Source organism: Sminthopsis crassicaudata, chromosome 4 (genome assembly GCF_048593235.1).
Source record: "Sminthopsis crassicaudata isolate SCR6 chromosome 4, ASM4859323v1, whole genome shotgun sequence".
Lineage (NCBI taxonomy): Eukaryota > Metazoa > Chordata > Mammalia > Dasyuromorphia > Dasyuridae > Sminthopsis > Sminthopsis crassicaudata.
The window spans coordinates 431076420-431091271 of NC_133620.1; the positions used below are offsets into that span (position 1 = coordinate 431076420).

Genomic DNA, 14852 nt, shown 5'->3' on the forward strand with positions numbered 1-14852 from the left:
AGACTACACCTTCTTGCTAAGAGATTAAATGTTTATCCATAAAACTATGACCAACTTAGAACAGTAGCTCTTATGGCTAAGTCAAACAAATTTTGATGGCAGCTACGATTTTTTTTCCCTTTCAAATTTCTTTTTAGTGTATTAGATATACAACTTCAAATATATGTTATTTTAGGTTGATTTTTAATTTTACTTCTAAATTAAGATTGCAGTTTGTAAGCTAAAAGGTTCAAAGAATTTTTAAAAATTTATTTAACATGCAATTTTTTCTTACTATACTTTGTTTTGAAAAACAGAAAAAAATAGAATTTAGCACTTCATATTTGAAAAAAATTAATTGGGGATAGTTGTTGACTCATCAGCAGCAGTCAAAACTGAGAAGTTGAGAATGGATTTTTTTTTTGAGGGAGTGTTTTTTGGTTTGGAGTTGTTTGGTTTTGTTTTTGTTTTGGGTTTTTTTTTTTGTCTTGTTTTGTTTTTTGTTTTGGGGTGTGTGTGTGTGTGTGTGTGTGTGTGTGTGTGTGTGTTTAATAAGAATTTTCCATACACTAATTTGCTCCTATAGCTATATTTTTGTTCCTGAGACCATCACACAGAATTATGGTCATTCAAACAAAAGTACATTTGTTCATTCAGGATATAACTTCTGCCCCTGGTTTGTTCACTTTTATTTAAATTTCAAAATGGGTTTGTTTTTTTGTTTTGTTTTGTTTTTTGAGGCTGGGGTTAAGTGACTTGCCCAGGGTCACAAAGCTAGGAAGTGTTAAGTGTCTGAGACCAGATTTGAACTCGGGTCCTCCTGAATTCAAGGCTGATGCTCTATCCACTGTGCCACCTAGCTGCTTTTTTTTTTTTTTTTTTTTTTTTTTTTTTTTTTTTAATGGCACTGGTGGTTATCTTAAAATCAGAGTAGTTTAAAAAACAGTTCCTACCTGATTATAGCTGTAAAAGAGAAAATAATCCTTTAGGTATTTGTCAATCATTAAACATTTTTTAAGCACTTGGCTGTGCATTTGGCACTGTGCTATGAAAATATGATCCTCCTGCCACCCAAAAAATAAACCAGTCCCTGCTATCAAGAAGCTTAAAATGTAATGGAAAAGACAAAAAACGAATATGTGTAGGATAAATAGAAAATAATTAACAGAAAGAAGTCTCTGAAATTTGAAAAGTTTTAAAGTAGATGACTTTTTCATGGAGTTTAGTCGCAAAAGGTAGAAGAGAAATAGGATGATAGTTAGCTGTCATGAAAGCATTATATTTAATTTAACCTTAGTCTGTTAATGCTTGATTGATTTCTGAGTCTGGTTGATTTCTTATTTCTTGTCAATATGAAAACTATAGTTTTCCCAATGAATTGGAAATAATGAAATTCAGTGTTTAACAGATGTGCCAATTTTTGTTTGGTATAGTTATGTGAATAATAAAATGATTTAAAGTGTTGAACTTATAACCACAATGGGAGCCTTTAAAAAAAAAATAGCCCATTTTCCTTGAATTTGAACCAAAACCACATGAGTTTACATTTCCCCTTTAAGAGCTTTTGTTTAGTTTTGTTTTGTTTTTGTAAGGCTTTGCCAGTTATTGGGTTTAATACCAAGCCAAGAATACCATTGCTTTCCTGAAAGTTTCATTTTATATCTTTACTATTTTTTCATTTATATTTAAGCAGAACATAAATATTAATGTAGAGCTACAATATGTTCGTATTGGAGACATACAGTATTCTGTAAAGGTACAAAACCCATACTTTTGAAATTAAGTTTTACAGTTTCAATTTGTATAAAGGGAGAGGAAATACAAAACTATAGTACAAGTCTGATGATTCTTGATTTTACATGATGTTCCTTTAAGAAACTGAGTTCTTAACCAGTTAGAGCTATTCAGTGGTGGAATATTTAAGTCAAAGAGATAGTGTGTGTCTCACTCATTGGAGGGTTTCCAGCAAAGACTGAGGGACTCCTTGGCAGCTGTGTTATAAAGGGAATTCTTATGAAGGTATGAAGTCTCAGAGGTTCTTTCCAACACAGAATTTTTGTGATTCCTCTTATGTTATATTTCAATTACATTTTCTTTGTACACATACTAAGATCAAATGAGGTCACTTTGAGTTGTAGCAAAGTATTCCAGATGTTGAAATTTGTACACATAAGGAATCTATGTGGTATACAGATAACAAGTACAATTATTGTCATCTTTGCCCTACAAAGATTATTATTCTTTCTAGCAGTACTGGTTTATGACTCTAGAGACTGTAACAAATGTACTTCCTTTCAGAAAAATAAAAATTAAACAGCTTTGATGTATTTGTGATCTGAGTTAGTTCTTTGTAAATTCTGAACTCTGGCAAATAACATTTCATCCATATGTAATTGAAAAATAATTTTTTAAATCTGGAAGAAACCTTAAAATTCATCATTACCACTTTAATTTTACAGATAAGGAAATTGAGATGCTGAGAGGTTGTGGGACATACCCAAGTTAGTAACACAGCCTAGACTACTACCTAGATCCCCCAATTCCTAGTATACTAAGTGCCACCTTCCAGGTAAAGGGATTCATAGAAGATAGAATAACAGATTACATTATACTTTACATTTTACAACACACTTTCTCCACAAGTCTCAGAGATAATTATGGTGGAGAGTTTTGTTATCTTTGTTTTACATGTTAAGAATATTAAACCCAAAGGGGCAGTTAGTTAGAGTGGATAGATGTAAAGGGCTAGAACTGAGCAATGCACTTGGATAATGAAGCACAGACTAATCACCAATTGGACAGTTCCCTATTAACTTGTTTGAAGTTGTTCTGTTGTTCTGTGCTGACTTGATTGGTGGGACAAAGAGGGGGAAGTGACGTGTGGTGTGTGGGAGGAGGAGGAGGAGGAAGAGGAATTGACACTGACGCTGAGTCAGTCTCTCCTGGCGTTTGAGGGAGGAAGGTGTGTAGGGAGATTGCTAGATTTAATCCCCTGATCTTGACCGTAAAAGATCAAGAATAAAGACGGTTAGTGATCCTGACTCCAGCTGATTTCTGGGAAGACAGAGTTCCAGCAGATAGAGTACTGCCCTGAAGTCAGGAGGGCCTGAGTTCAAATCCTGCCATAGACACTTAATACTTACTAGCTGTGTGATCCTGGAAAAGAAAAGAAATTAAACCCAGAGAGTTGAGTTATGTGCTTATAATCACAAATTCAGACATAGATTTTTCTCTTAAATCTAGGTCTCATTTGATAATGGTCATTGCATGGAGAAAACTGTGATTACTTTGATATGATCCTCTTGCTTTAGTACTTATCTAATACATAACCAATCAGTGGACATAATAGCGATTGTTCCACAAATCCATTCCAAAGTCTGAGATTCCAGCCTCTTCCCTCTTGGAGTTGACATTGTTGGTGAAATAAGATATATCCATATATGTAAAAGTGCATAATGGTGGCTCCAGTGTTTTACTGTGTTCAGTATAGATTGCTTCCAGTCCTTTACATATGTGGTTTTTAACCACACAAAGATCAGTAGAAGCTCATTCTTGGGACATAGATCTCATCTCCCCCCCTCTTGTTATGATTTCCTTAGGAGTCAGCATGATGCTTGGATTCCCACCCTTGCCATACACTATGTGTATAACTGTAGATAAGTCTTTTGACCACTTATCTGAATACTTTTAAAAACTTTTTAATACTTTTTAAAACTCAAAAAGACTTTAGTGACTTATCCAAGACCACACAACTAACAGCCGGTGAGCAAGCACTTGGCCCAGATTTTTGGATTTCCAGTTTGATGAAGTCTGTACCTGTGACACATACTATATTCTCTTGTGTAGTGTCTAGCATACCGAGACTCTGCATTTCTTACAAATTCTATATAGAATTGATGCTTCATTCATTCACGTTCTCTTGGTCTTAATGTCAAGTCATATTAAGGAATCGGCTAATCTTTGTGAATCTCTTAAAGGCACATTAGGATGCAGCTGAACAAGTACACTTGTGTTGCAGTTTAAAGCCAACTATTGTGAGAAGTCAACTAAGTATTTTAAAAAGGAGAGTGAAGAAGAAAAAAGACAGAATTTACACTTCTACCTCCTAAAGTAATTTTTTAACCTAAAAAAAAAGGCCCTTCACAAAGTGTATTGCAGTCTGTAATTTGTGAGAAGTTAATCTTATAGAAAGTATTGTATATTCTGTCATACAAGAATGTTGCTCATCATGTTTCAAAAGTTGTAAAGTAGCAAAGGGATGTGTTTAGCTGTCAAATAAATGGTATTGGTCATAGAAAGTCACTTGAAAGCATAAACATTGTATATTCCTTTATGCCTATGATTAAGATTTTGTTGCTTTGTTCAGTTTTATAATGCTTGATTATTTCAATGTAATTAGTTTCCTTTCTGATCTTACATATTTTATTTCTTGTATTTGAAACCATTTTGAGAAGAGTCTATCGACATTGGCTTTTTAGACTCTCTATGACCCCATTTAGGGTTTTCTTTGCAAAGATACTGACATGGTTTACCATTTTCTTCTTTAGCTTGTTTTACAGATGAGGAAAATGAGGCAGACAGGGTCTTGCCTGAGGGTCATATAAGTATCTGAGGCTGGATTCTATCTAATTCATGAATCAGAGGCGGCTTCCTGACTCCAGGCCAAATACTCTATACACGTCGCCACCCAGCTGCCTTAGTTTTATGATAAAATATTTGACAACTGCCCCTAAGTTCATAGATAGTTTGAAAAAGTAGATGGAGTTGGCCCTTCTCCTTACCAAGATCAGCTCTTCTCCTATTCTCTACAGTAGATTGACCTCCTTGTCATCCCCACTCTTTAATAATCAGTTTCTCCCCATCTTTCCTTGCTGCCTCCACATATGCCCAATCTTCTCCCCATTCTTAAAAAACCCTCACTTGAGCCTACCATCCCTCCTAGTAATTGTCCTATATGTCTCCTCGACTTGTCTTACCTTCTTGGAAAAGCTATCAAGTAGGTACTATATCCTTGAAAAAACTGTTCCTCCATTTCCTCTCTTCTCACTCTTTTCTAAACTCTCTAATCTGAATTCTTACCATCACATTCAATTGAAACTCTTCAATAATCTCAACATCTAAAGGCCCTTCTCAATCCTTAGCCTTCTTGCCTTCTTTGAATTCACTGACCTTCCCTGAATACTCTTTCCTCTAAGCTTCCATTACAAAGCCCTCTCTTCATTTTCTTTCTGCCCGAATGTTCTTTCTTAGTCTCTTTTGCTGGATATTCATCTGTATCATACCCTCTATCTTTGGGCATCCCCAGAGTTCTGCCTTGGGTCCTCTTCTCATTTCTCCTTAGAGATACTCATTTAACAATCTCATTCACTCCTTTCTGTGCAGATGATTCCTAGAGTTATATATATAGTCCAACTCTCCCCTGAGCTCCAGAACTGAATCATTGATTGAATGATGTCTTATTGATCACGCATTGGACATTTCAGAAAATGTCTTTTAGGTATCTCAAATTCTGAATGGATAAAATTTATCTTTCCTCCTGGAAGACCTGTCCTCCAAGTCACTTAGTCTCACAATCTCAGTATCATCTGAACTCCTCACTCTGTATACCAGTCATTTACCAAACCTTGTCATTTCTTCCTAAATACCTAAATTCCCTTCTCTTAGTGCGCACAGACACAACTATAATTCAGGTCCTCATTACCTCTTATCTGGTTATATTGCAGTAGCCTCATAATTGATCTTCTTTCTTAAGTCTCTCCCAATTCCAAATAATAGTTCAGCTGCCAAAATAAATGGAGATCTAATCATGTCATTTCCCTACTCAGTAAACTTCTGTAATGCTTTACTTCTAGGAACAAATGTAAAGTCCTTTATTTGGCATTTAAAATTCTTCACAATCTGAACTTTTCCTTCCTTGCCTATCTTTTTATCTCCTGCTGCCCTTTGGACTCTATCATCTAACCTTACTGACCTTCCTGCTGTTCCTTGCACAGAGCCCTCCAAGTCCCATCTCCATATAATTGTATTAGCTATACCCCGTGCTTGGAATGCTTTCCTTCTTAATTTCTACCTCTTAGAAGAATCCTGCCTTCTTTCAAGATTTAGCTCAAAAACCACCTTCTGCAGAAGGCTTTTCCTTTTCTCTTAAAAGTTGCCTTTCTTCTACCTTGAAGGTATCTTTCATGTACCTTGATTTATGTATATTCTGCATTAAAAATGTAGGCTTCTGAAGGGCAGGGATTTTCTTTTTGTTTTGTTTTGGGTTGGACTTTTTTGCTTTTTGATTGTTTGGGTTTAGGGTTTTTTGTTGCTGTTGCCTTGCCCAGGGTCACACAATCAGGATGTATTAAGTGTTTCATGTTGGATTTGAATTCAAGACTCCAGGGCCCAGAACTTTATCTATTATGCCATCTAGCTGCCCCTTGTTTGTTTTTTGTCAGAGAATTTGGTTCCAGTTGACATCTATAATCCAATTTCCATCACTAGAGTTTCATCATATCCAGACACTACTTAAAATTAATAGATAATAGACCATTATCTAAAACTTAAAATCACCTCTAGAAATTTTCCCTTTATTATCAATCCAGACCCTCTAAGATGTATATCTGGATAGTCTTCAATTAAAACCAGAAACTATTAATTGCTATTTCCAAATTAAATATACTTATTCCTCCTTAAAGCACTTTTTATCATTGTTATTTTTAGTGTTTGTTTTTACCATGCTATTAATTATTTATTATTATTATATTATTGATTATAATTACAATTAATTAATTTATTAATTATTGGTTGATTAATGATTGTCTTTATTTCAGGCATTCAGGATGAATCTGGAAAAACTCAGCAAGCCGGAGCTCCTGACCCTCTTCAGCATTCTAGAAGGCGAACTAGAAGCAAGGGATCTTGTTATTGAAGCTTTAAAGGTCTGATTTGAGCACTGAAGGATTTTTTCCTGGCTGGTTTGGTGTAGTGATCTACTTAAACCAAATATTTGCATGTTGCAGAGCCCCCAGTGAAGTTAGTGGTGGGGAAAGGAGGACATGGCCATTTCTGGGATGGAACCCAGGAAAGTCTCTCATCATCGCACCCATTCCTTTTCCTACTCAATGATAATTTTTGAAATTCTGCCCTAGAGCTTCCTTCCTTTACATTTAAAATTTGATCCCTACTAAAAAGGTCTCTTCACCTGAGAGGAGACAATATCTTAGTCTGTTGTTAATCGTTTATGTCCTGTCAGTGAGTATTATATATTTTCTGAGCCCATGTTTAATACCAGTAAGCAGAAAACTTGTAAATGAGACGATTAGGCAAGTGAATAAGAAAAGAAGCAATAAATAAAGGAAAAGTAGAAAAAGGGAAATAAGATAGATATGCTAAAGACAAACACTTCCTAGTTTGTTATGCTTCTCTCTATCAGTGTCCTTTACTGAGGGAGAAGAGGAGTCAACAAGCATCATTGAGCCCCTACCGTGTGTCAGGCGCTGTGTTAAGTGCTTTATGAGTATTTGTCATTTGACTTAAATGTTTTATCTCCTTTATTTCAAAGCCACCTTGACCAATAGGTATTTTTATTCCCATCTTACAGATGAGGAAACTGAGGCAGACAGGTGAAGTTTATTGCCCAAGGACTGGTAAATTCCAGCTCCTTCTTGCTCCAGGTCCAGCCTTTTATCCGTTGTGCCACGAGCTGCTTCAGTGGTGTTTGTTTTCTTGAGTCATAGAAACACTGGTTATTGAGTCCCAGTTCTTTGGTAGCATTGTTATAGTAGAAATTCAGTTCAATTCAGTTCAACATTAGGAGAAGGGGCTGGATATATATAGTCCAAAGTTCTTCTGAACTTGGATTCCAGATTCTCCAAATTCAGACCAGGAAAGGGCATCTGAGCCAGTGTTCCTTGTTTTAAAGTGGAGAAAACTGGAGGGGAGGTTATACGACTTGCCATGGGTCACATAGGTATAGGCTACATAGCAAAGATAGCATTTGAACCTGGGCCTTGACTCGAAATCTAGCATTCCCTTCTCAGTTCTAAATCATGTGAAATTTGTAATGACTTGGATCTTTATGTTACTATTAAAAGCTCTATAAAAGTCAGGTTGTCACAATGCTGCAGTTATTTTTAATATAGCAAAAATTCCTTTATATTCTTATTAAATGGAAGCCTTTCACATATATTCACATCTCACTATCCTTTCACAAATCCTTTATAGCAACATGAACTACTCCCTCTCTTGCCTGAGTAGGAAGCACTGGTCATGTAGTATGAGACCATGTCCCAAACAGTAGTGCTGTTTTTCCTTAATCTCCCACACTGATGCTTTAGGATTAAGGATTACAGTTTAGCCATGATCATCTAATCCTTTCCTGGATTACTCTAAAATTGCAAGCCAGATAAAAAAAATAAAATCCAATTTTTATACTTGTATTGCAAAATATTTGGAGTGAGTTATTAATTTGTGGCTTTTGAGATTGAGTAGAAATGCCTATATAGGCAGTTATTATTGCAAGTCTAAAAGCTTAATAGTGCTTCTGAGCAATTTCAATGGCAATTGGATGTCTTTTAGTGTTGCTAATTATTGCAAAATATTGCTCCCTCTTTATTTTCATATTTATTTATATAATTGTGTTTTTATAGTAATTCATCTTAGTTTCATTTCTGTGCAAGTTCATGCAGCAATGTTTTAGTTGTTAGCACTTTTTTTAAAGTAATTAATCAATTTTAGAAAATTGGTGTTTCTTTTCCTCCTCTGCCTCTATCTACATTCAGTTATGTTCCTATGACTTCACTTTGAATTATATTGATGAGTTTTCATTTTGATCCATGCTATTCTTTTTGATCTTCATAACAACCTTGAGGAGGAGGAGCTCCCATTATATCCATTTTACAGATGAGAAAACTGATACAAACATCAATTAAGGTGATTTGTCCAAGGTCATGCTGCTAGTTGAGAGTCTAAGGCTGATTTGAGTTCATGTGTTCCTGATTCAGGCCTGATATGCTCTCTCTGCATCACCAGCTGCCCCCATTATTTGAACTGGTCCTCCTTCCCCTTAGATGTTCATCATCAACTACAGCATGGCCTGTATCTATTAGGAAGAGCATTGAGTCAGGAGAACTGGTTTCCTTTCTGTGTTCGGCCTACATGTCATACGAGGTAGGGCCCAGCTCTCTCAGCTATTTAATTTGAGGCAAGCCTTCCTCCAACTCTGGCCTGGGTTTCGTCATCAGTAAAATGAACTCGTTTAGGTGGTAGGACCCTTCCAGCCCACATGGCCCAAGAGCAAACATACAGCCTGCTATTCTTTTTGTATCCTCCTTCCCCTTCCCTTTGCTGCCCTCCCCACACACACACAGAACCTTACAAAGTGTTCTGTGCCCAGTGGGCACTTAATCGGTATCTCTGATTCACTGATACCTGGCCAAAGTTTTATTTAGAAAGGCAGCTCAGGACACGGCTACCCTGCTCTGCTTCTGTCTGGGCCTCCTCATCCTAGATCACTACCTACCTCCAGGCCACTGCTACCTGATGCCATCCCACCCCTTTCTCTGAGGCCCTCCCAGTCTCCCACATTCCCCCACCCACACTGTTTTTCTTCGATGGGAGCATGGTTGGTAGGTGGGATCAGCAGTGACTTAAAGGAAAAAGGGATGAAGGGAGTTAAGTTTTTATCTCACATGTCCCATTTCTCAAATTCTGTCCTGCTGGAGCTGCTGTTCAGTATCAGGAGCCAGCACTAGTGGCTTGGAGCTTGAGGGATTTCCAAATGAGCAGTACAGACAGCAGAGGTTCCTGTTCCTTTTCTTCCACCCCTCTTCTCCCAGCCAAGTCTAAATTGGGGCTTTTTACTTACTTTCCCATAAAATACATTGTTATAGAAAGTGGGTAAGTTCTAGTACAAGTCAAGTACAATTATATATTAAGTGGGATTATGTAGCCTGGCTTGGCAATGTAACCATGGCATTTATAACATTACTTCTGTTGCAAAACTGAAATCTTATTTCAAACAACTAAGTTACAAATGAACTTTCCTATGACAATCTCCTTAAGTTGTAGTCTACCTTCACTTAGGCAATATAAAGAATGAATTTGCTTTTATTAAAATGATTCTCATGGTCACTTAACAAATATGTAATTTAACCTAAAAAGCCATGGCAAATAAGAGTGTATTTGTCTACTTTCAATGCCTGCTCTTCAAGACTTAATGAAGTATTAAGTTTTATAAGCCTGTTCTTATATGTTGTGCCATACTCCATCTTCTGGTTCTGATATTATTTTAATAAGCTAAGTTTCTTATTATGAATGTTTTTCCAGAATTGACTGGGCATGGAGAGTGAAGTACATGAATCTAGTTTTATTTACTGTAGACAACCTCTAACAAGTTGATAGAACAACTAGAGAAGCCGTAGCTATAATTAAGAGAACATTTTGCTCCAAGATAACATTCAGTAGTGCACCCAAGTGGTGTATTTAGTCTTCACTTGCTGCCTGGAAGTGATAACTTTATCTTCCCAGGCTTAAACTGTATTCACTAGAGGCGAAATGAATAGCTTTACAGAAGAGGCCCATCTTGAAACACTATTATTAGATAAAACAATGAACAACTGGATTCTAAATTTCAATCTCAGCAGAAAGACAACTGCCATCTCAGATTCTTTGAGTTGAAATGAGAGCTGACTTAATTTTTTGCTATGTTTATTCCTCAGTCCATTTCTACTGATTTTTGTTGAACTTCTCAGAATCTTTGTGGTTCTTTACTCTTTAATTTCTTTTTTGGCATTATCTTTCATTCCTATATGAAGGAAGGTTACTTGCTAAAAATCTTTCTTCATCCTGTATATCTATGATTACTTTTTCTTACATGAGGACACCATGGGATTTATTTTTCCCTCCTTACTTTCAACCTGATTTTTCCAAGTGTGGAATCTATTCCCCAGTTGTCTTCCAATTCTGAACAAAACTACTGTTAGAGGCCAGAATGTTTTGTTGATTCTAGATGAATAATCAGCCACATTGGGAAGGCTTGAATTTACCAGAGGCAGTCTATGAAGTTACCACAGCATGCAAGTAGAACCCTAACTACAAAGTTCCATTTATAAAATGGCTTCATTCATTTTCTCAGATTCCTGGGTAGTGCCAGATCTCATCTACCCTCCTTCCCTAACCCCTACAGCTATGTTCTTTTTCTCTTCAAGATAGGACAAAAATGTTCTTACTCTTCTGTTGCAATCATCGCTGCTTTGGCAGCTTTCTTTGAATGAAACTTGGGAAACAGAGAAAAGTCCGTAATTTTTCTCCTTGTCAAAATCTTAACTGTTCCATTGGCTATAGGTTTTATATCCATAATTGAACTGTTTGGCATTTTTTTCTTATAAAGAAATGTTAGTCTATTTTTTTTTTTTTTTTTTTTGGAGGCTGGGGTTAAGTGACTTGCCCAGGGTCACACAGCTAGGAAGTGTTAAGTGTCTGAGACCAGATTTGAACTTGGGTCCTCCTGAATTCAGGGCTGGTGCTCTATCCACTGCTCCACCTAGCTGTTCCTCATGTTATTCTATTTTGCAAGAAATGGAGCAGAAGGCTGCTCCAAAAATAAAAAATAAAAAGATATCTTTAACTTGCTGTATTAAATCTTGCTAAACCCAACAAATTTCTACCATAAATTGTGGCATATGTTTTACAGAAAGATGAAAAAATTTCCAAGAAATCAGTGTTATTTTGAAGTTAGGAGGAGCAAGTGCACTTAACAGTTTATAAAAATCATGTTAAGTAATTTATTTTTACCTGCCTTGATCATGTATTAGATTTTTTTTGCTCCTTAAAACTGTGACACAGAACCACTTGGAGTGTACAAAGCAGCCTTCATACTAGTTACCAAATCACTTAAGAAGAATTCTCTTGAATTGCTTCTTTAACAATACATAGAAAAATATTGCAATCTTTGAAATGATATTAATTAACATAAGTCCTCTAAATTCCTTTCTTCTAATGAATTAGCAATAATACAAGCGTTAATTATCCTCCTTTAAATCAAAACATTGTTGCTTTTGATCAAAAGCTAGCTCTTACAAAGCTTCTAAAAGAGAGGATAGGTAATATTTTTTTAAAAAAATAAGGAATTATATAAAAATGTTAAAATGAGTGAGTGTGAACATGTTTAACAGTTCAAGAAATAAGTATCAAAATAATATGTACCATTGTGTTTGTGTAATTAGAGTCTAAAATAACTATTTCAGATTTTTGAGACAGTACAAAGAAGACCATATACTCTTCTATGTTTGACAGCAGGAAACTTGTCCTTTGCTGTTGATTCACTCTTCTGTGCCTTCCTGGATAGTGATGCTAGCTAACCTTTCAACTTGCAGCTTGCAAAGTATTTTAGAGGTAATAGAAGTCATATTACCCCCATTTTACAGATGCTTTTTAAAAAACCAAATACACCTGAAATCCTAAAATGTTATAGCAACAGAAGAGAGGATCCTAGTACTCATCTAATTCAACCCTTCGGTTTTTTAGATGAGAAACCTAGTCTTAGAACATTAATAGGAAACAAATTGGAGACAGGAAAAAAGGAACACAAGATGTGAGTCAAATGTTTGATCTCAAGGCCCCGATCCATCACTTACTAATTTACTCAACACAAAACAATAAGTTCTTCAACCAGGGTCACACAAGAAGTAAGTGACCAAGATATGACTCTAGGTCTTCTGTCCCAACCCTAGTATTCTTTCCAGGATACACAAAAAAATTTCAGGAATTGTTCCAGACACATTCACTCAAAAACCTTATAAATATAGTCATTGGAACAAAAGAGTCTGGAGAGACATTCTTTTATATTCATGAGCACCATCCCCAGGCATAAATCTGGTAGTATCACAGCTTTACCCAAGATGTCTACTCTGTGAAACAATACAGGTTTTTGCTTTGTTATCAAAAAATTTTTGAACAGTTAAGAAATTGCTAGTGAGGTCAGAAACATTTCATTGCAATTCCCAGATTTTTACTGAATATGCCGTTTGTCATTCCTATCCTCTATAAGGAAACATTTTTAAAATATGAATTTTATGGCAAGAATTTTCCTTCAAGAATCTTTGATACAAGTGTATAAAGAACCAGCCTTCGAATCAATAGGTTGGGCAAGCCAACCTCTCAGGTAACCTTGTTATACTCTTAAGGTACAGATGAGTTGCTGATTTGCAGTGATGGAAGAAATTTTCCTGTCCAGGAGTTCCCCACACAGATAAAATGATAGGTGCAGTTCCAAAAAATAGGGAGGAAAAAAACCCACACACATGCATATATACATATTTATCACTATAGAGTTCCTTTATTTATCAAACTTCCAAGTAGATGTACAATAATAGAAGCAACATAATACTCTGTTCTTCATTAGAAAAACAAGTACTTGGAATTGTCTTATAGTGGTAGTGGATTTGAGTTCACCCATCATTCCCTCTGCAACCTTCCTTGTTATCAAAAGCAAATAAACATAAATGTAGTTTGTGTGTGTGAGAGAAAGAGGTGGTTTAGAGTTAAGAGTGCAATCTGTGGCCATAGAACAGATGTTAGAATAGATTTTTTTTCTTCTTAAAAAACAGGAAATTCTAAGGACAGTAAAAAAGCTTTTTCAGTAGAATTTTTTTTTCTTCCTTTGTATTGCTACCAGAGAACTTGAATCTCTTCCCTTTCCCAACTGGCTTTTCCAAGAGCAGATGCTACAATGTAGTGGATCTTCCAGCTGCATTTTGCCACTTGTTGCTAGAAGAGTGACTTTATGCCACATGATTGGTTTGGCGTTCATGTTGGCAGGCAAGCAAACTTCTTATGAAAGCTGTTATGTTTGTTTGAAGAAAATAAATTTCAAAAATGCTTCATTTCAAAGTTGGAAAGCATTTGAGAAGCAGAAATTTTATGATTAAAACTGAAGCAGAAATTGGATCTCAGGCAGAAAAATTTTCTACTAATATGTTTCTTTTAAATTTCCTCATTACTCATTATTTAAAATAATCCTTGTATTCCTCAATTCTTGTCATTTGAGTTTTTCTTACCGAAATAACTGACATTCAATTGTAGTTATTTAAGAGTATTTTTCCAATGTCGTTTGCTAAAATATTTTGTTAAATATGAAAGTATAAAAATAAATTATAGATCCTATTTTGCTTTTAAGATGATTTCAACAGCTTTAATCTCACTATACCATTTTTATAATGTATAGTTTCCATTAGAAAAGAAGTCAGGCATTATATATTTATGTATTTTTTTGTTAAAGTAATGTTATATCTCTAAGATGAATAATTTAAAGAGCTGGTTTTTATACTGAATGAATGAAACCTCTTAAATTGAGTTTTAAAAAACAAATAAATCTGGAATCCTAGAATGTTATAGCAACAGAAGAGAAGACCATAGTGTTCATCTAATACAGCCCTTAAGTTTTTCAGATGAGAAACCCAAGTCTTAGAAATTATAATAGGAAAGGAATTGGTTAAAGGAAAAAGAATACAAGACGTGAGTCAAAGGTTTGAGCCCAAGGCCCTGATCCATCACTTACTAATTTATTTGACAAGCATTTACTAAATACCTGCTGTGTACCAGGTACTTGGCTGAAGCTGAAAATAGCAGCATCCCTCCTCTACCCCTGAGGAACTGACATTTTATTGGATACTAGCTGGGTTCATGTTGATAAACATGTACAAGATAAGAACAAAGGTTGTATATCTGTTGAATAAGACTATCTATCTTGTGAAATTGTGTGTATATAGGTGTGTCACCTGAGTCTCTTTCATCATCTGATAAATGGATTTAATAGCACTATATACTATCATTTGTCACACAGATGCTATGAGGAAAACACTTTGTAAAACTTAAAATAATAGTAGTGA

At 35.5% G+C, this 14852-nt stretch overlaps 1 protein-coding gene across 1 annotated transcript in view; it reads left to right on the plus strand.

Annotated features, from left to right (window-relative positions):
* CTTNBP2NL (CTTNBP2 N-terminal like) overlaps positions 1-14852 on the plus strand; it is a 68073-nt gene that overhangs the window by 19430 nt on the left and 33791 nt on the right. The window contains 1 exon segment of the mRNA XM_074263068.1: positions 6795-6902. Coding sequence (XP_074119169.1) covers positions 6804-6902 — 99 coding nt within the window. The 5' untranslated portion in view covers positions 6795-6803.